Source organism: Ranitomeya variabilis, chromosome 4, assembly GCF_051348905.1.
Source record: "Ranitomeya variabilis isolate aRanVar5 chromosome 4, aRanVar5.hap1, whole genome shotgun sequence".
NCBI lineage: Eukaryota > Metazoa > Chordata > Amphibia > Anura > Dendrobatidae > Ranitomeya > Ranitomeya variabilis.
Window position 1 is genome coordinate 708,106,679 of NC_135235.1, and position 22,126 is coordinate 708,128,804.

At 44.5% G+C, this 22,126-nt stretch overlaps 2 protein-coding genes across 6 annotated transcripts in view; both read right to left on the reverse strand.

The window, feature by feature from the left end:
* Positions 1 to 22,126, reverse strand: part of LOC143766506 (uncharacterized) — a 46,557-nt gene that overhangs the window by 16,625 nt on the left and 7,806 nt on the right. The window lies entirely within an intron of this gene.
* LOC143766494 (lamina-associated polypeptide 2, isoforms alpha/zeta-like) lies at positions 8,458 to 13,582 on the reverse strand. Of its 2 annotated transcripts, none has more exons than XM_077254217.1 (2): positions 12,643 to 13,571; positions 8,458 to 12,570 (listed from the first exon to the last, which is right to left on the reverse strand). In XM_077254217.1, the coding sequence occupies exon 2, from the start codon at positions 11,556 to 11,558 to the stop codon at positions 8,727 to 8,729; it is 2,832 nt and encodes a 943-aa protein (XP_077110332.1). In that variant the 5' UTR covers positions 11,559 to 12,570; positions 12,643 to 13,571; the 3' UTR covers positions 8,458 to 8,726. The 2 variants fall into 2 exon arrangements, with proteins under 2 accessions (XP_077110332.1, XP_077110333.1); XM_077254218.1 differs by having other exon boundaries at positions 11,559 to 12,570; positions 12,643 to 13,582.

Consider the following 22,126-nt stretch of genomic DNA (forward strand, 5'->3'; position numbering starts at 1 on the left):
TGAGCTGGATTTTTTGTACTTCGCAGACTTACTTGTTCCTCTGAGACCCTCGCCATTGGGGTCATAACACCAATCATCAGAAAAAAACAGAATATCATCCAGATAAACAATCATAAATTTATCCAGATACTTCCGGAAAATATCATGCATAAAGGACTGAAACACTGAAGGAGCATTAGAGAGCCCAAAAGGCATCACCAAGTACTCAAAATGACCTTCGGGCGTATTAAATGCAGTTTTCCATTCATCTCCTTGCTTAATGCGCACAAGGTTGTACGCACCACGAAGATCTATCTTGGTGAACCACTTGGCACCTTTAATCCGGGCAAACAAGTCCGACAACAGAGGCAAAGGATACTGAAATTTAACAGTGATTTTATTCAGAAGCCGATAGTCAATACAAGGTCTCAAAGATCCGTCCTTCTTGGCCACAAAAAAGAATCCCGCACCAAGAGGGGAAGAGGACGGACGGATATGCCCCTTCTCCAGAGACTCCTTGATATACAAACGCATTTGTACAGACAGATTAAATGGTCTTCCCTTAGGAAATTTACTACCTGGAATCAAATCTATGGCGCAGTCACAGTCCGTATGAGGAGGCAGAGCACTGGACCTGGACTCGCTGAATACATCCTGATAATCAGACAAATACTCAGGAACTTCTGAAGGAGTAGAGGAAGCAATAGACACCGGCGGGGAATCACCATGAATTCCCTGACAGCCCCAACTTGACACAGACATTGCCTTCCAATCCAAGACTGGATTATGGGTCTGTAACCATGGCAGACCCAAAACGACCAAATCATGCATTTTATGCAGAACAAGAAAACGAATCACCTCCCGATGTTCAGGAGTCATGCACATGGTTACCTGTGTCCAAAACTGCGGTTTATTTTCCGCCAATGGCGTAGCATCAATACCTCTAAGAGGGATAGGATTTACCAAAGGCTCAAGAACAAAACCACAGCGCTTGGCAAATGACAGATCCATAAGACTCAGGGCAGCACCTGAATCCACAAACGCCATAACAGGGTAGGAAGACAATGAGCAAATTAAAGTCACAGACAAAATAAATTTAGGTTGCAAATTACCAATGGCGACAGGGCTAACAACCCTTGTTAGGCGTTTAGAGCATGCTGATATAACATGTGTAGAATCACCACAGTAAAAACACAACCCATTCTGACGTCTATGATTTTTCCGTTCATTTCTAGTCTGAATTCTATCACATTGCATTAAATCAGGTGTTTGTTCAGACAACACCACCAGAGGATTAGCAGTTTTGCGCTCCCGCAAACGCCGGTCAATTTGAATAGCCAGCGCCATGGAATCATTGAGACTTGTAGGAATGGAGAAACCCACCATCACATTCTTAATGGCTTCAGAAAGGCCATTTCTGAAATTTGCGGCCAGAGCACACTCATTCCACTGAGTAAGCACGGACCATTTTCGAAATTTTTGGCAATACACTTCAGCCTCATCCCGGCCCTGAGAAATAGCCAGCAAGGCTTTTTCTGCCTGAATTTCAAGATTGGGTTCCTCGTAAAGCAATCCGAGCGCCAGAAAAAAACGCATCAATATTTGCCAATGCCGGATCTCCTGGCGCTAGCGAAAAGGCCCAATCCTGAGGGTCGCCCCGTAAGAAAGAAATAACAATTTTAACTTGCTGAGCTGAGTCTCCAGATGAACGGGGTCTCAGAGATAGAAACAATTTACAATTATTCCTGAAATTCCTAAACTTGAATCGGTCTCCAGAGAACAGTTCAGGAATAGGTATCTTAGGCTCTGACATTGGACTACTGGTAACAAAATCTTGTATACTCTGCACACGAGCAGCAAGCTGATCCACACTTGTAATCAAGGTCTGGACATTCATGTCTGCAGCAAGCACAAGCCACTCAGAGGTAAAGGGGAGGAACAAAGAGAGGAAAAAAAAAAAAAACTCAGAATTTCCTTTCTTATTATCCCACTTCTGCAATGCATTAAACATTCAACTTAGGCCTGGCATACTGTTATGACCCCAATGGCAGAGGGTCTCAAAAGTACATACCAAGTCTGCAAACATAAAAAAACCAGCTCATAGGGCAGTGGTAACTGGGCTAACCGTATATCTAATCCTAGCACCACAAATAGCAGCAGCCGGGGAACGTGCCTACGTTGGTTCTAGACGTCTCGCGCCAGCCGGAGAACTAACTAACCCTAGAAGGGAAAAGATAGACCTTTCTTGCCTCCAGAGAAAAGACCCCAAAAGTTGGATACAAGCCCCCCACAAATAATAACGGTGAGGTAAGGAGAAAAGACAAACGTAAGAATGAACTAGATATTAGCAAAGAGAGGCCCACTGACTAATAGCAGAATATAATTAATTCACAAGGGAGAACCGGTATAAAGTGCCAATATGCACCAAAAAAGATTTTTTATTGAAAAAATACACATGAAGTAAACAAAAAAACAAGTACAATTGCAAGGTAGCTACTAAGAAGCAGAGACTGCCATGATAAATAGTAAATGTTATTAATATAAGCATTAACACACCTGTGCCTGCTTTAGTATGCCCATACACATGACTCCACAAACTACATAGTGTAGGGGTAACACGACCCTGTCTAAATACATAAGGGAAATATGTTAGGGCACAACAGCAATATGAATCAGCGGCACTTACATTAACCTGGTGTGGATCACAAATGGCGTCCCCGCCGCCCCAACGCACGTTTCGCTTCTTCGTCAGGAGGCGTGTGTTGGGGAGGGGTGAAGTTGTTTATAAAGGACAAAGGGCCAATAGATGAAGAGAACCGCTTAAAATAACAGAATAACCAGCTGCCGATAGTAATGCAGCGTCTTCCGGAACACCATCGCGCATGCGCAGCCGACCATGCCCGTCATGATGACGCATAAACTTGCGGCCGTGGAACGCAAGCTAACATGGGCCGTCAACAAGACGGCGCATGCGCAAGCGTCCAAATGGCCACTCATACAGGCGTCAGAGAGCATATCAGCCGCGCAAGCGCCGGTTCCAGGACGCGCATAGATACAAGAATAGAAGGGAAGAAAACGTTTTTATGCCCTCAATAGGTACTCGTGCCAGCTGTGTAAAAGAAACTCAAAACACAAAGTGCTAATCTATTTGGTGATAAATATTATATGTACATATAACATATAAATATATATACAAATGTCAATAGTAAAAATTGGTGTCTTATAATGATGAAAAATTACATATTTATAGAATATCCTTAAAATATCTTTGGACATAACCCTCTATACATTAATAAAGTGCATAGTGCAAAAAAACATAAATAAATACACACAATATAATTAATTATAAGATTAAACATGAATAGTGTACACATCATGAAGACTACAAAGACAATACAAAAAGAATAGTGATACTGCTACTCCTTCTTTTGCGCAGAGTTCTTTACCAAAGAAGAGCCAAAATCCAATAGAAGAGCAGACTGGTAGAAAATGCGTTCTCAATGCACGTATTCTGGACCACAATTATCCGTATCAGGTACCAATAGAAATATAAAAGGATGAGCTAGAAATAAATAACAAGCTTTAATAACAGAGCAATTATAAAAACATTACCCATAAAATTTTTTACAACACCCCCTCCCACCAAACACCCATTAAAAAGATGCTAATTCAGAGAAATGAACTGAACCCAAAATTCTCATTAAGGCCAAAGGGGGCTACCGTTTGGAGTCGGTAAATCCACCGACTCTCTACCTGCGCCAATCTTTTAAATAGATTCCCACCCCTCTGACCCATAGAGACCTGATCAATAGCCCTCAGGATAAGTTTGCTAGAGTCGGAATTATGAAAGTCCCTGAAATGTTTGGGCAGGGTTTTAAGAGGTTCATCATGCTGCATACCCTTAGACTTATCAATATCCCTTATGTGCTCTCTTACCCTGATCTTAAATTCTCTGGTGGTCATACCAATATATATTTTTGCACAAGGACATTGGGCAAAATAAACCACCCCTGAAGATGAGCATGTGAGTCTATGCAAGATCTTAAAAGTCCGTGTCCCCTCAGAATTGGGAAACTCCTTACATCTAATAAGATTTCTGCAGGCCTTACATAGACCACACGGAAAAAAGCCTTGTGAGTATGCTGGAACAGTAAGGTTACTTTGCCTAGGATTAGGGGCATAGTGGCTTTCAACCAAATAGTCCCGTAAGTTCTTACTTCTTTTAGCTGTAATCAATGGTCTTGTAGAAAGGAATTTTCGTAGAATAGGGTCAGTCTCTAGCACCTTCCAATGTTTATTAAAAATAGCAGCAAGTTGGTCCCATTGGTTATTATACGTTGTGATTAGCCTAACCTGCTGAGACGACCCACTCTTTGGAATTGGTGGTTTGTATAACAATACATTCCTGGAAGCATCTCTTGCCCGATGGTATCCTTTTCGAATTGTTCTATGACTGTATCCTCTTTCTCGGAACCTAGAATACAATTCTTTCGCCTGGTTTTGAAATTTATCTTCTGTGGAACATATTCTCTTAATCCTAAGGTGTTGGCCTATAGGGATTCCCCGAATTGTTGACTGAAGGTGCGAAGATTGTGCGTGAAGCAGTGAATTTGTAGCAGTCGGTTTTCGGTATACATCCGTTTCCAAAATCCCAGTTTCACCTACCTGAATATCAATATCCAAGAAGTTGACATGACGGCCATACGTATACGTTAATCTAATGTTCAAGTCGTTGTCGTTTAAGTCATCCATCAAACTTTTAAGCTCATTCTCTGACCCCTCCCAGATAAACCAGATATCGTCAATATAACGAATCCAGTGTTGTATTTTATCAATATATCTGGGAGGGTCACACTGAAAAATCTCACGCTCCCAAGCTCCAAGGAACAGGTTGGCATAAGAGGGGGCACAAGTGGCCCCCATGGCTGTTCCTTGGAGCTGGAGGTACACTTGATTATTAAATATGAAGCAATTATGCTTCAGTATATAATCAAGTAAGATGATGACAAAATCAGCCAACGACCTGTCCAGATTGCTTGATCTAAGGAACCAAGAAGCCGCCTTTAGTCCATCTTCGTGTCTAATTGATGTATATAGACTTTCTACATCGGCGGTCACCATGATCATGTTTTCTTGTAGCACTAGCCCATCAAAGTGACCCAACGCCGATGTAGTATCTCTAATATATGATGGTAATGATGACACAAGTGGCTTCAAATAAAAGTCTACAACTTGACACGCGACCTCGCAGGGTCCCCCGATCCCTGACACTATGGGTCTCCCGGGGGGATCCATACTGTTCTTGTGGACCTTAGGAATTAAATAGAATGTTGGCATACGGGGCTTGGCTGTTACAATTGCTTCCATCAGTTTTTTAGGGATAGTGCTGTCCTCAAAAGCCCTAGTTGCAATATTCGACAGTTCTTCATGATATCTCTCTATAGGGTTAAACGATAATTTTTTATAGCAGTTTTTGTCCGATAACAGTTTGTTGGCCTGCTTTTCATAGAGTGTATTGGGCCAGATAACCAAATTACCGCCCTTATCTGCAGGTTTAAAGGACACATCTGTCCACGTTTGCATATCCTTAATTGCCGCTAAAGTTCTTTTGTTGGTATAGTCCCTATTCACTTTGCCTAACTTCTCAATTTCATTCGTAACAAGTTTAACAAAAATCTCAACTGCCGGACACGAATTCAAACTGGGAAAATTTTTTGACTTTGCATACAAATGTGTGGGAAAATTACTTACCAAAGTAGACTGGTCTCCCTCAGCAAGAGATTCCAATATGGCCAAGACTTCTTGATCATCAATTTGAGTAGGTGAGGTCTGTGTGTCAGACTTCTCATGGAATCGTTTCAGTATCAGCTTCCTCGCAAAGAGGTGCACATCTTTTATGGCTGTGAAAACATCTAGAGAGGTGCCAGGAGAAAAAGTTAACCCTTTTTCCAAAATACTTACTTGCAGCTCCGTAAGTATGTGGGTGGATAAATTGAGTACCTTAGATTGGTCATTTTTCTTACGATATGGATGAAAGAAATTTCTATTACTTCCATTTCCACCAGACCTTGTTTTCATCGTCCTATGGTTTGAAACTTCTGTTCCAGAGCTAGAGGACAGATTACTAGCCATTGAAGACAAAGATGAATTTGAAGGATTTCTTGGCAAAGGTTTTTCCTGTTGTCCTATCCTCCTTTGCCAGCGAAAGATTTTTTTAGTCTCATAGTCAGTGACATCTCTTTGGTATTTCTTTAATTTAGTAGCACTTATGTCACGCTCCCACTTCCCCAGATCACCTTCCAGTTCTTTGAAGAAGGTTTCCAACATATCCGTTTTAAAATTTTGATTCATATACACCTGGGATTGATTAATCTGTGTATCTATTTCCTCCAGCATCCTACTGTTTTTTTCATTAATTATTTGCATAAATGATATCGAACATGTTGTTGCCGAGTCCTCCCATTTCTGCCCTAGCTGCTCATCATCTAAGGGAAACGTGGGATATAATTGGATCCGCAGGCCTCTGGGTACAATCTTCTGTTTAAGATAGTTGTCAATAGATGTCTTTGTCCACCACAATCTGGTTTTCTTGTGGACAAGATTTCTATATTTTTTTGTGGTCTCTTTAAAATCCGAGTTAGCATCATTAAAATTCAAAGTAGCACCTTGCTTAAATATATCACTGGCTTTATTGAGCCATGCTAGTTCTCTAGCCTTCAAATCCATCATAATTCTAAAGGGTTTAAATCTGTTAAAAAACAGAACAATAGTCATAGCTACACCACTAGACCCGTATAAAGTTCAGAGGGCACAAAAAACCGAACTATACTAATTAATTCACAAGGGAGAACCGGTATAAAGTGCCAATATGCACCAAAAAAGATTTTTTATTGAAAAAATACACATGAAGTAAACAAAAAAACAAGTACAATTGCAAGGTAGCTACTAAGAAGCAGAGACTGCCATGATAAATAGTAAATGTTATTAATATAAGCATTAACACACCTGTGCCTGCTTTAGTATGCCCATACACATGACTCCACAAACTACATAGTGTAGGGGTAACACGACCCTGTCTAAATACATAAGGGAAATATGTTAGGGCACAACAGCAATATGAATCAGCGGCACTTACATTAACCTGGTGTGGATCACAAATGGCGTCCCCGCCGCCCCAACGCACGTTTCGCTTCTTCGTCAGGAGGCGTGTCGAATATTGTCGAATATTGCAACTAGGGCTTTTGAGGACAGCACTATCCCTAAAAAACTGATGGAAGCAATTGTAACAGCCAAGCCCCGTATGCCAACATTCTATTTAATTCCTAAGGTCCACAAGAACAGTATGGATCCCCCCGGGAGACCCATAGTGTCAGGGATCGGGGGACCCTGCGAGGTCGCGTGTCAAGTTGTAGACTTTTATTTGAAGCCACTTGTGTCATCATTACCATCATATATTAGAGATACTACATCGGCGTTGGGTCACTTTGATGGGCTAGTGCTACAAGAAAACATGATCATGGTGACCGCCGATGTAGAAAGTCTATATACATCAATTAGACACGAAGATGGACTAAAGGCGGCTTCTTGGTTCCTTAGATCAAGCAATCTGGACAGGTCGTTGGCTGATTTTGTCATCATCTTACTTGATTATATACTGAAGCATAATTGCTTCATATTTAATAATCAAGTGTACCTCCAGCTCCAAGGAACAGCCATGGGGGCCACTTGTGCCCCCTCTTATGCCAACCTGTTCCTTGGAGCTTGGGAGCGTGAGATTTTTCAGTGTGACCCTCCCAGATATATTGATAAAATACAACACTGGATTCGTTATATTGACGATATCTGGTTTATCTGGGAGGGGTCAGAGAATGAGCTTAAAAGTTTGATGGATGACTTAAACGACAACGACTTGAACATTAGATTAACGTATACGTATGGCCGTCATGTCAACTTCTTGGATATTGATATTCAGGTAGGTGAAACTGGGATTTTGGAAACGGATGTATACCGAAAACCGACTGCTACAAATTCACTGCTTCACGCACAATCTTCGCACCTTCAGTCAACAATTCGGGGAATCCCTATAGGCCAACACCTTAGGATTAAGAGAATATGTTCCACGGAAGATAAATTTCAAAACCAGGCGAAAGAATTGTATTCTAGGTTCCGAGAAAGAGGATACAGTCATAGAACAATTCGAAAAGGATACCATCGGGCAAGAGATGCTTCCAGGAATGTATTGTTATACAAACCACCAATTCCAAAGAGTGGGTCGTCTCAGCAGGTTAGGCTAATCACAACGTATAATAACCAATGGGACCAACTTGCTGCTATTTTTAATAAACATTGGAAGGTGCTAGAGACTGACCCTATTCTACGAAAACGGTAATTAGTCTTACCGGTAATAGTATTTCCAGGAATCCATCCTGACAGCACCATGGGAGGTTGTCTTCTTATCCACAGTGGGACAGGAAACCACGAGCATAAAAGGACCCTCCCCTTACCAATCATCAGTGATTTTCAAAGTACCACATCTGGATGGATGCCAAAAAAGAATATTTTATTTAAACACAAACAAGATACAAATGTTTACGTCACATCAGATCTTAGTAAATTAGCATGGGAAGGGAAACTAGCAGTGCTGTCAGGATGGATTCCTGGAAATACTATTACCGGTAAGACTAATTACCGTTTTCCAGGTCATCCACCTGACAGCACCATGGAGAAGTACCAAAGCAGACTACTTCCTAGGGTGGGAATACTGCCTGGAGTACCCTCCTGCCAAAACTTAATTGTGTTGACATCACGTCTAGTTTGTAATGTTTGGAAAAAGTACTAAGGTTAGACCAGGAAGCGGCGTTACAAATTTGATCTGCTGAAGCCCCCCCTTTTTCTGCCCATGAGGCTGCCATTGACCTAGACGAATGTGCTCTGATATAACCCGGTGGATCCCTCCCCCGGGCTTTATAGGCCGAGATTATTGCGGATCTAATCCATCTCGCAATTGTGGATTTAGATGCCTTCTTACCCTTATTCGGGCCTCTAAATTGAACAAAAAGGTTATTATCTACCCTCCAGGGTGCTGTAATTTCTAGGTATTTAAGAACCGATTCTTTAACGTCCAGACTATGATAAAGAGACTCTTTTTGATTTCTGGGAGACTGAAAGAAAGAAGGGAGTATGACTTCCTGATTAATATTTGAATCGGAGACCACCTTCGGAAGGAAAGCTGGGTCCAGTCTCAGAACCAGCCTGTCATGAAAAATCTGTAAGTACGGATCTTGAATAGAGAGGGCCTGAAGCTCTCCCAGTCTCTTAGCGGAAGTAATGGCTACAAGGAAGGCCGTTTTTAGGGACAATTTACCTATGTCTGGGTTATCGTCCAAATTAAACTGAATTTTACATAATTCGTTAAGAACCAGATTTAAATCCCATGGTGGGATAGTCTTCCTTAATAGAGGTTTTAGTCTTGCAACTGCTCTGGAAAATCGACTTATCCATGGGTGAGCTGATAAAGTACAGTCGTAGAAAACACTAAGGGCCGCGATTTGTACCCGTAAGGTACTGGGTCTGAGACCTGCATTAAACCCTGCCTGGAGAAAATCAAGGATTTTGGGAACATTAGGCCGGTCAGTATCGACTGCAGTTTCTCCACAGTGGCTGCAGAATTTTTTCCAGATTTTTAAGTAGATAGAAGAGGTTACTGGCTTCCTGCTTGCTTTTAACGTAGAGATCACCTCGTCCGATAAACCCTTTGCTCTTAGGACTTGCCGCTCAGGATCCAGGCTGATAGACGGAGGGATTCCGGATTCTGGTGTAGAACGGGACCTTGAAAGAGGAGATCCCTTCTTTGTGGAAGAATAACTGGTTTCCCCTTTGACATCTTGTTCAGTAAGGTAAACCAACTCCTCTTCGGCCAGTACGGTACTACAAGAAGGACTTTGGCTCCATCTTCTGCGATCTTCCTGAGAGTTCTTGGGATTAGGGCAAGCGGTGGGAACGCGTACAACAGGCCTCTGTCCCATGATTGGGAGAAGGCATCGACTCCAGCTGGGTTTTCCTGAGGGTTTAGTGAATAGAAGATGCTGGTCTTTGCGTTCTGTCTGGTTGCAAAGAGGTCTATCTCCGGATACCCCCAATGACGACACAGGTCTCTGAAAACCACGTTGTTTAGCTCCCATTCCGTAGATAGCACCGTCCTCCTGCTCAGGAAGTCTGCTACTTGGTTGCTGGAACCTTCCAGGTGAACTGCGGAGATCGAGAGTACCGTCACTTCTGCCCACCTGAAGATTCGTTCCGCCAACTGCTGTAGAGCTCTGTGTCTCGGGCCACCCTGATGTCGAAGGAACGCCACTGCTGTCGTGTTGTCCGAGAGCACCTTCACGTGCCTGTTCTTCACCAAGGCTTGCGCTGAAGATAGGACCTTCCAGACTGCGAGCAGCTCTCTGAAGTTTGAGGACCGCATGCTGTTTTCTCGGGTCCACAGACCTTGGTAATACCTTCCCTGGATGTGGCCTCCCCAGCCTTGCTGACTTGCGTCCGTGGTAATTATTACTTCGGGAGTATGACTCCAGGGTACTCCCTGCTTGAGGTTTTTGGGATCTGTCCACCAACGCAACGAGGTTTTCACCTGGTTTGGCAACTGTATCACCTTGTCCAAGGACCCCTGTCTTCTGTCCCAGGATGAGAGAATCGCCTGTTGAAGCTGTCGGGAGTGAAACTGACACCAATTTACGCAAGGTATGCATGCCGTCATCATTCCTAGGATTTTCATAGCATCCCTGATGGAAACTCTGTTTTTCGCGAAGAGATGAATCTTGCTTATTATGCCTCGGAGTTTTTCCTCCGGCAAAAAGGACATCCTGACATCTGAGTCTAACATGACCCCGAGGAATTTTATCCTCCGTTTGGGTACTAGATCGGATTTTTTCCAGTTTATGATCCACCCCAAATTCTGCAGTGTGGAGATTACGAACTGACAGTCGGTCCTGAGTTGATTTACCGTGTCTGCTACCACTAGGAGGTCGTCCAGATACGGGATGACTAAGATATCTCGATTTCTTAGGTAGGCTACTACCTCTATCATAATCTTTGTAAAAACTCTTGGCGCTGAAGCTAGACCGAACGGCAGACAACGAAACTGGTAATGAAGGACTTTTCCTCCTTTTTCTACTGCAAACCTCAGATATTTTTGGTGGTTTAGGCAGATAGGAACGTGGTAATACGCACTCTTTAAGTCTAGAGTGCACATAACCACTTCCCTGTCCAGGAGGGGAATCGTAGATTTTATCGATTCCATTTTGAATCGTTTGTATACTACCCAAGAATTTAGGTGTTTGAGATTTATGATAGTTCTTGACTCTCCCGAAGGTTTTATTATAGAGAATAGGCTTGAGTAAAATCCCTGTCCTATCTCTTGGGGAGGTACCGGGACAATCGCAGCTGTTTTTAGCAGATCCTGAATATCTACCCACATGGGCGATGTTGTGGTGAGATGGGGGCTGGAGATCAGGAATTTTTGTGGGGGAGGAGAAGAGAACTCGATTCTGTAGCCCTGAGCAACTAGTTGTAACACCCATGGGCTTGTAGTGATCTTTTGCCAGCCTCCTGAAAATCTGGTTAAACGCCCCCCCACTCTGGTGGCGTCATTTTCTATGGTAGCTCGGTGTTGAACCTGAAAAGGTGGATTCCTTATTCTTGGTTCTGGATTCTCCGCCCTTTGGGTAACTCCACCTGCCTTGTTTCCCTTTCCCCCTATAATCACTTTTTTGATTATAACGTGGTCTCCGAAAGGGCTGAAATTTTTTACGTTTGTCCTCTGGGAACCCCTTTTTATCATCTGACGCTTTCTCTAAGATGTCATCTAGTACCGGACCGAATACTCTTCCCCCTGAAAATGGTATGGCGCAGAGCTTATTTTTGGAATGAACGTCCCCGGACCAGTTCTTGAGCCAGATGGCTCTTCTGGCCGCGTTTGATAGGGATTGATTCCTAGCCGTAAACCTTACTGTTTCCGCCGACGCATCTGCTAAGAAATCTGTACCCATTTTAAGGAGGGGAAGGGATTTTAATATTGTTTCTCTAGGGGTTTTAGAGGAAAGCTGGTCCGCTAGGTCGTCCACCCATAGGTGCATAGACCGTGCTACTGAAGTTGCTGCTATGTTCGCACGCATTACAGCTGCTGAGCTCTCCCAGGCTCGTTTTAGGAGACTGTCTGCCTTCCTATCCATAGCCTCCTTTAAATTAGATGAGTCCTCAAAGGGTATTGCAGTTCTTTTGGAGACTCTGGCTAAGGGAACGTCTATTTTAGGGACATCCTCCCAGTCTTTGACCTCCGCTGGATCAAAAGGGAGGCGTAGCTTAAAGTCTTTAGGAATGATTAGGCGTTTTTCCGCCTCCTCCCATTCCTCCAGAATCATTCCACGAATATGAGCGTTGACGGGGAAGACTTTTGAGGTCTGGGCTCGTAATCCGCCAAACATTTCATCTTGGATTGAACAAGAGGCTGGCGGCTCTTCAATTTGCATGGTGTGCCTTACTGCGCCCAGGAGCTCGTCGGTGTCCGCAGAGGAAAATAAGTATTTTTTCCCCCTGTGGAAAAACAGCAGACATAAGTGTCAATCCCGCCGGACACCGGCCGTGCACAGTGCGGAGCCCCCTCACCTGCCGGGAGGGTCTTTAAACTCCTCGTTCTCCAGCTCTGAATCGGACAAGGCCCCTTCAGATGAAGAGTCCGAATCCCTCATTCTCTTCTTATCTGGCTGTGAGGGTTGAGGGGTCATTAAGCCCGAGACTGATGCCTGTACCTCCTCCCTGATCATAGTCCGCATGTTAGACATGAGAGAGGCCTGCTCTTCGCCCAGTATGCGGTTAGTGCAGGGCTCACACAGGGGTTTCTGCCATGTGTCCTTTAGTTTAGCGGAGCATAACGGGCACTTCTTACATCTCCCTTTCTTAGCTGCGGCGGTGGAGGCTACCTATAATAATAGAAGTGGCCCTGTTTTAGAAGGAGGTAGAAACACCCGGGAGGTAGGCATTTAACAGTTGCCCTCTGCAAGGGGACTTACGTGAGCCTGGCTATCACCCTCTATCCTGGCGGAATCCTCCATCTCGGATATTGCAGGATAGAGGTCTAACTACGGCTTTTACCTTATATGCTTGTCCTCCTGGCGTTGGAGCGTTCGCGCTCGCCGGCATGCCCCGGAAGTGCTGCATCTTCCCCATAGAGAGATGGGGACGCCGCCCCCGCCCCCTGTCGACCGCGACCCGGAAGTGCTATGCCGGGCTCAGCGTGCGGCGTTCCAGGGAGACAGAGCTGCGGTGAGCGTCCAGGCTGTCTGCTCTGTTCCAAAGGCAGACCCGGAAACGCTCGGCGGCGTGCTCGGTCGAGAGCCTCTCCAGGAGGAAACGACCGGCAATCCCAGGAGCAGCGCTGCACCGGGTGAGCTGAGGGACCCTGTGTCGGGTTTCGGCTTACGGGGACTTGTAGTGGGAAGGGTAATAAGGGCCGAGACCCCCCGATCCACACTCCCCCAAACGGAGCTGCCGGAATCCTCGTAGTTCCTATCCAAAGTGGGACAGGAAAAACACTGATGATTGGTAAGGGGAGGGTCCTTTTATGCTCGTGGTTTCCTGTCCCACTGTGGATAAGAAGACAACCTCCCATGGTGCTGTCAGGTGGATGACCTGGAAAATTCCTTTCTACAAGACCATTGATTACAGCTAAAAGAAGTAAGAACTTACGGGACTATTTGGTTGAAAGCCACTATGCCCCTAATCCTAGGCAAAGTAACCTTACTGTTCCAGCATACTCACAAGGCTTTTTTCCGTGTGGTCTATGTAAGGCCTGCAGAAATCTTATTAGATGTAAGGAGTTTCCCAATTCTGAGGGGACACGGACTTTTAAGATCTTGCATAGACTCACATGCTCATCTTCAGGGGTGGTTTATTTTGCCCAATGTCCTTGTGCAAAAATATATATTGGTATGACCACCAGAGAATTTAAGATCAGGGTAAGAGAGCACATAAGGGATATTGATAAGTCTAAGGGTATGCAGCATGATGAACCTCTTAAAACCCTGCCCAAACATTTCAGGGACTTTCATAATTCCGACTCTAGCAAACTTATCCTGAGGGCTATTGATCAGGTCTCTATGGGTCAGAGGGGTGGGAATCTATTTAAAAGATTGGCGCAGGTAGAGAGTCGGTGGATTTACCGACTCCAAACGGTAGCCCCCTTTGGCCTTAATGAGAATTTTGGGTTCAGTTCATTTCTCTGAATTAGCATCTTTTTAATGGGTGTTTGGTGGGAGGGGGTGTTGTAAAAAATTTTATGGGTAATGTTTTTATAATTGCTCTGTTATTAAAGCTTGTTATTTATTTCTAGCTCATCCTTTTATATTTCTATTGGTACCTGATACGGATAATTGTGGTCCAGAATACGTGCATTGAGAACGCATTTTCTACCAGTCTGCTCTTCTATTGGATTTTGGCTCTTCTTTGGTAAAGAACTCTGCGCAAAAGAAGGAGTAGCAGTATCACTATTCTTTTTGTATTGTCTTTGTAGTCTTCATGATGTGTACACTATTCATGTTTAATCTTATAATTAATTATATTGTGTGTATTTATTTATGTTTTTTTGCACTATGCACTTTATTAATGTATAGATGGTTATGTCCAAAGATATTTTAAGGATATTCTATAAATATGTAATTTTTCATCATTATAAGACACCAATTTTTACTATTGACATTTGTATATATATTTATATGTTATATGTACATATAATATTTATCACCAAATAGATTAGCACTTTGTGTTTTGAGTTTCTTTTACACAGCTGGCACGAGTACCTATTGAGGGCATAAAAACGTTTTCTTCCCTTCTATTCTTGTATCTATGCGCGTCCTGGAACCGGCGCTTGCGCGGCTGATATGCTCTCTGACGCCTGTATGAGTGGCCATTTGGACGCTTGCGCATGCGCCGTCTTGTTGACGGCCCATGTTAGCTTGCGTTCCACGGCCGCAAGTTTATGCGTCATCATGACGGGCATGGTCGGCTGCGCATGCGCGATGGTGTTCCGGAAGACGCTGCATTACTATCGGCAGCTGGTTATTCTGTTATTTTAAGCGGTTCTCTTCATCTATTGGCCCTTTGTCCTTTATAAACAACTTCACCCCTCCCCAACACACGCCTCCTGACGAAGAAGCGAAACGTGCGTTGGGGCGGCGGGGACGCCATTTGTGATCCACACCAGGTTAATGTAAGTGCCGCTGATTCATATTGCTGTTGTGCCCTAACATATTTCCCTTATGTATTTAGACAGGGTCGTGTTACCCCTACACTATGTAGTTTGTGGAGTCATGTGTATGGGCATACTAAAGCAGGCACAGGTGTGTTAATGCTTATATTAATAACATTTACTATTTATCATGGCAGTCTCTGCTTCTTAGTAGCTACCTTGCAATTGTACTTGTTTTTTTGTTTACTTCATGTGTATTTTTTCAATAAAAAATCTTTTTTGGTGCATATTGGCACTTTATACCGGTTCTCCCTTGTGAATTAATTAGTATAGTTCGGTTTTTTGTGCCCTCTGAACTTTATACGGGTCTAGTGGTGTAGCTAATAGCAGAATATAGTAAGATGACTTATACGGTCATCAAAAACCCTATCAAAATTTCCACGCTGGATATTCAAGAACCCCCGAACCGTCTAACGGCCCGGGTGGAGAATACCAGCCCCCTAGAGCTTCCAGCAAAATCAGGAATCACATATAGTACAAGCTGGACAGAAAATAAGAGCAATACAGATAACCAAAAAACAAGGAAGCAGGACTTAGCTTAATTTTGCAAGAACCAAGACCAGCAGACAGGAGCAAACAGAAAGGATCTGATTACAACGATGCCAGGCACTGGACTGAGGATCCAGGAAGTTTATATAGCAACACCCCTGGACTAACGACCCAGGTGGGTGCCAAACTGAGGAAAGACAATCCCAGAGTCATATCACTAGTGACCACAAGAGGGAGCCAAAAAAGTCTAATTCACAACAGCCCACATTGCTAGACTAATCTCGTTAGAGATGATGCCCTACCGGTTGGTTGAAAGCGAAGCTTTTAAAGACCTGATGGCCTATGCAGTACCACGCTATGACCTACCCAGTCGGCACTTCTTTGCGAGAAAAGCCATCCCAGCCCTCCACCAGCATGTCAAAGACCCCATTGTCCATGCACTGAGGCATGTAGAAAACCTGCAGAGACACCATCACGTGTTTCTCAACGCAAGCAATGAATAGCCAGGTCTTTCACCGGGAAGGAACAACCACGGGAAGGGCAGCATCCAATAAAGGAAAACCACCTATGCCAAAACATGGTATCCATCCACAGACAGCTGTTTCAGGGTATTTGACCCTCATCAGTGTGGAATAGGAAACTGGCTATTAGGAGCAGTGCCTAGTGAAAAGACTATAAACATGAGGATGAATGACCTCGGGGAGATCATGCACTGAGGCAATCAGTCAGTGGAAAGGTGCACCTCACAACAGATGCATGGACCAGTAGGCATGGCCAGGGACGTTACGTGTCCATCACGGCACACTGGGTTAAAGTGGTGGATGCAGGGTCCACTGGGGACAGCCATAGTGGGACAGTTCTGCCTAGCCCACGGTCTAGGAAACAATTGGCTGTAGGCACTCGCCACCCCTCCTCCTCCTCCTCCATAAGCGAAAGCTCGTCCACAGAGCGCAGTCACACAACCACTCCATCCGCAGCTGCTAGTGTTGCACACGAGATGTCTCATTATCGAACAGCTAGTGGTAAGCGTCAGCAGGCTTTGTTACAAATGAAGTGTTTGGGTGACAACAGACACACCGCAGAAGTACTGGCCAAGTACTTGCAGCAACAAACTCAGTCATGGCTGGGCAGTGTACATCTTGAGGCAGGCAAGGTAGTCAGTTATAACGGAAAGAATTTTATGGCTGCCATAGCCCTTTCAGAACTGAAACACATAACTTGACTGGCTCACTGTTGTGAATTCTGCTTTTGGGCTCCCTCTGGTGGTTGTAGGTGGTAATGCAGTTGTCCCTGGGTTGCAGTCCTGGTCAGGTGTATCTGCTGATTGCAGTTCTGACTGGGGTATTTAGGCGTGCAGGATTCATTAGTCCTTGCCAGTTGTCCATGGTTGTTGGGAGGTGTTGGTCCTTGTTTGGTTCCTTCTGCCTTGCTGCCAAATCAGCAAAGATAAGTGTCTGGTTTTGTTTCTGTGGCACACATGCTGTGTGCTCAATAATTCAGTGCTATTCATTTTTTTGTCCAGCTTAGATTGTGTCAGTATTTTCTCAGTCTTGTTGGATTCTCAGGAGTTGCAGATATACATTCCATGTCTTTAGTTAGATTGTGGAACTTTTTGTATTATCTGCTGTGGATATTTTTGGAAGGGTTTTAATACTGACCGCTTAGTATTCTGTCCTATCTTTCCATATTTAGCTAGAGTGGCCTCTTTTGCTGAATTGTTTTCTGCCTGCGTGTGCCTTTCCTCTCCTATTCACAGTCAATATTCGTGGGGGGCTGCCTATCCTTTGGGGTTCTGCTCTGAGGCAAGGTGGTATTCCTATTTCCATCTATAGGGGGTATTTAGTTCTCCGGCTGTGTTGAGGTGTCTAGGGTTTGTTAGGCACACCCCACGGCTACTTCTAGTTGCGGTGTTAGTTCAGGGTTTGCGGTCAGTCAGTTTCCACCTACTCCAGAGAAAGTTTCATGCTGCTCCAAAGTCACCGGATCATAACTGTACAACTGTACAACTGGCCAACAATGAGTTAAATGCATCTCAGAAGAAGGGAAGAAAGGAGTTGAGTCATTTTTTTTTCTGCAGTTTGCTTTGCCTTTTCTTCCCTCTTTTTCTCTGGGTGGCTGAGGAGTCTTGTGTTAGCATGGATGTTCAGGAATTAGCTTCTCGTGTAGACCAGCTTGCTGCTAGGGTACAGGGAATTTCTGATTATATTGTTCAGACTCCTGTTTTAGAGCCGAAGATTCCTACTCCTGATTTGTTTTTTGGTCCAAATTTTTGAGTTTTAAAAACAACTGTAAACTGTTTTTTGCTCTGAGACCTCGATCCTCTGGTGATTCCATTCGGCAGGTTAAAATCGTCATTTCCCTGCTGCGTGGCGATCCACAGGATTGGGCATTTTCCCTGGAATCTGGGAATCCGGCTTTGCTTAATGTAGATTCCTTTTTTCAGGCTTTAGGACTATTATATGATGAACCTAATTCTGTGGATCAAGCGGAGAAGACCTTGTTGGCCCTGTCTCAGGGTCAAGAGGCGGCAGAATTGTATTGTCAGAAATTTAGAAAATGGTCTGTGTTGACTAAATGGAATGATGATGCTTTGGCGGCAATTTTCAGAAAGGGTCTTTCTGAATCCGTTAAAGATGTTATGGTGGGGTTTCCCATGCCTGTCGGTCTGAGTGATTCTATGTCTCTGGCCATTCAGATTGATCGGCGCTTGCGGGAGCGCAGAACTGTGCGCACTGTGGCGTTGTCCTCAGAGCAGATTTCTGAGCCAATGCAGTGTGATAGGATTCTGTCTAGAACAGAACGACAAGGATTCAGACGTCAGAATAGGTTGTGTTATTATTGTGGCGACGCTTCTCATGTCATTTCAGTCTGCCCTAAGCGGACAAAGAGGATCGCTAGTTCATTTACCATCAGTACTGTACAACCTAAATTTCTGTTATCTGTGTCCTTGATCTGCTCATTGTCATCATTTTCTGTCATGGCGTTTGTGGATTCAGGCACCGCTTTGAACTTAATGGAGTTTGCCAGGCATTGTGGTTTTCCCTTGCAGCCTTTGCAGAACCTTATTCCTTTAAGGGGCATTGATGCTACAACTTTGGCTAAAAATAAGCCTGTTTTGGACACAGGTGACCATGCGCATGGCGCCAGCCCATCAGGAAGATTGTCGATTTCTGGTGTTGCATAATTTACATGATGCTATCGTGCTGGGTTTTCCTTGGTTGCAGGTACATAATCCTGTGTTGGATTGGAAGTCTATGTCTGTGACTAGTTGGGGTTGTCAGGGGGTTCATAATGATGTTCCTTTAATGTCCATCTCCTCTTCTTCCTCTTCCAAAATTCCAGAGTTTTTGTCTGATTTTCAGGATGTATTCGATGAGCCCAAGTCCAGTTCTCTTCCACCGCACAGGGACTGTGATTGTGCGATTGATTTGATTCCAGGCTGTAAGTTTCCTAAGGGCCGACTCTTCAACCTGTCTGTGCCTGAACATACTGCTATGCGGAGTTATGTTAAAGAGTCTTTGGAGAAAGGGCATATTGGGCCATCTTCTTCACCGATGGGAGCGGGAATTTTTTTTGTAGCTAAGAAGGATGGCTCCTTGAGACCCGCATTGATTATCGCCTCCTGAATAAGATCACGGTCAAGTTTCAATACCCTTTACCTTTGCTTTCTGATTTGTTTGCTAGGATTAAGGGGGCTAGTTGGTTTACGAAGATTGACCTTTGGGGGGGCGTATAATCTTGTGCGTATTAAGCAGGGTGATGAATGGAAAACTGCGTTCAATACGCCGAAGGCCATTTTGAATACCTTGTGATGCCGTTCGGGCTCACTAATGCTCCATCTGTTTTTCAATCTTTCATGCATGATATCTTCTGGACTTATATTGATAAATTCTTGATTGTATATTTGGACGATATTTTGATTTTTTCTGATGATTGGGAGTCTCATGTGGAACAGGTCAGGATGGTATTTCAGATCCTTCGTGATAATGCTTTGTTTGTGAAGGGGTCTAAGTGTCTCTTTGGAGTGCAGAAGGTTTCTTTTTTGGGCTTCATTTTTTCTCCCTCATCTATAGAGATAGATCCGGTTAAGGTTCAGGCCATTCATGATTGGATTCAGCCCACATCTGTGAAGAGCCTTCAGAAATTTTTGGGCTTTGCTAATTTTTATCGCCGTTTCATTGCTAACTTCTCCAGTGTGGTTAAACCCCTGACCGATTTGACGAAGAAAGGCGCTGATGTAACGAATTGGTCCCCTGTGGCTGTCTCTGCCTTTCAGGAGCTTAAACGCCGATTTACTTCTGCCCCGGTGTTGCGTCAGCCAGATGTTTCTCTTCCGTTTCAGGTTGAGGTTGACGCTTCTGAGATTGGGGCATGGGCCGTTTTGTCTCAGAGGAATTCTGATGGTTCCTTGATGAAACCGTGTGCCTTCTTTTCCCGTAAGTTTTCGCCTGCTGAACGCAATTATGATGTCGGCAATCGGTAGTTGTTGGCTATGAAGTGGGCATTTGAGGAATGGCGACATTGGCTTGAGGGAGCCAAGCACCGTATTGTGGTCTTGACCGATCATAAAAATCTCATTTACCTCGAATCTGCCAAATGGCTGAATCCTAGACAGGCTCGATGGTCACTGTTTTTCTCCCGTTTTGATTTCGTGGTCTCGTATCTTCCGGGTTCTAAGAATGTTAAGGCTGATGCCCTCTCTAGGAGTTTTTTGCCTCATTCTCCTGAGGTATTGAAGCCGGTCGGCATTCTGAAGGAAGGAGTGGTCCTTTCTGCCATTTCCCCTGATTTGCGACGAGTTCTGCAGGAATTCCGGGCTGACAAACCTGACCGCTGTCCAGTGGGGAAACTGTTTGTTCCTGATAGATGGACTAGTAGAGTGATTTCTGAGGTTCATTGTTCTGTGTTGGCTGGCCATCCTGGTATTTTTGGTACCAGAGATTTGGTTGGTAGGTCCTTTTGGTGGCCTTCTTTGTCACGTGATGTACGTTCTTTTGTGCAGTCCTGTGGGACTTGTGCGCGGGCCAAGCCTTGTTATTCCCGTGCTAGTGGGTTGCTTTTGCCTTTGCCGGTCCCTGATAGGCCCTGGACGCATATTTCTATGGATTTTATTTCAGATCTTCCGGTTTCCCAGAGGATGTCGATTATCTGGGTGGTTTGTGACCAGTTTTCTAAGATGGTTCATTTGGTGCCTTTGCCTAAATTGCCTTCCTCTTCTGATTTGGTTCCGTTGTTTTTTTAGCATGTGGTTCGCTTGCACGGTATTCCAGAGAATATTGTGTCCGACAGAGGTTCCCAGTTTGTTTCTAGGTTTTGGCGGGCCTTTTGTGCTAGGCTGGGCATTGACTTATCTTTTTCTTCCGCATTTCATCCTCAGACAAATGGCCAGACCGAGCGAACTAATCAGACTTTGGAAACTTATTTGAGATGCTTTGTGTCTGCTGATCAGGATGATTGGGTGGCTTTCTTGCCATTGGCCGAGTTTGCCCTTAATAATCGGGCTAGTTCGGCTACCTTAGTTTCGCCCTTCTTTTGTAATTTTGGTTTTTATCCTCGTTTTTCTTCGGGGCAAGTTGAACCTTCTGATTGTCCTGGTGTGGATTCTGTGGTTGACAGGTTGCAGCAGATTTGGGCTCATGTGGTGGACAATTTGGTGTTGTCTCAGGAGGAGGCTCAGTGTTTTGCTCACCGTCGTCGGTGTGTTGGTTCCCGGCTTCGGGCTGGGGATTTGGTCTGGTTGTCTTCCCGTCATGTTCCTATGAAGGTTTCTTCCCCTAAGTTTAAGCCTCGGTTTATTGGTCCTTATAGGATTTCTGAGATTATCAATCCTGTGTCCTTTTGTTTGGTCCTTCCGGCCTCTTTTGCCATCCATAATGTTTTCCATAGATCTTTATTACGGAAATATGTGGTGCCCGTTGTTCCCTCGGTTGATCCTCCTGCTCCTGTGTTGGTTGATGGGGAGTTGGAGTATGTGGTTGAGAAGATTTTGGATTCTCGCTTTTCGAGGCGGAGGCTTCAGTACCTTGTCAAATGGAAGGGTTATGGCCAGGAGGATAATTCTTGGGTTTTTGCCTCTGATGTCCATGCTGCTGATTTGGTCCGTGCCTTTCATCTGGCTCGTCCTGATCGACCTGGGGGCTCTGGTGAGGGTTCGGTGACCCCTCTTCAAGGGGGGGGTACTGTTGTGAATTCTGCTCTTGGGCTCCCTCCGGTGGTTGTTGGTGGTAGTGCAATTGTCTTGGGGTTGTAATCCAGGGCAGGTGTTTCTGCTGATTGCAGCTCTATTAGGTATTTAGGTGTGCAGGATCCATGAGTCAATGCCAGATGTCCATTGTACTTGGAGGGATTGCATCTCTC

Bases quoted from the DNA above. Each gene is read 5' to 3' on its own strand.
- LOC143766494 (XM_077254217.1), bottom strand. From the start codon at position 11,558: ATGGGTGTTACAACTAGTTGCTCAGGGCTACAGAATCGAGTTCTCTTC.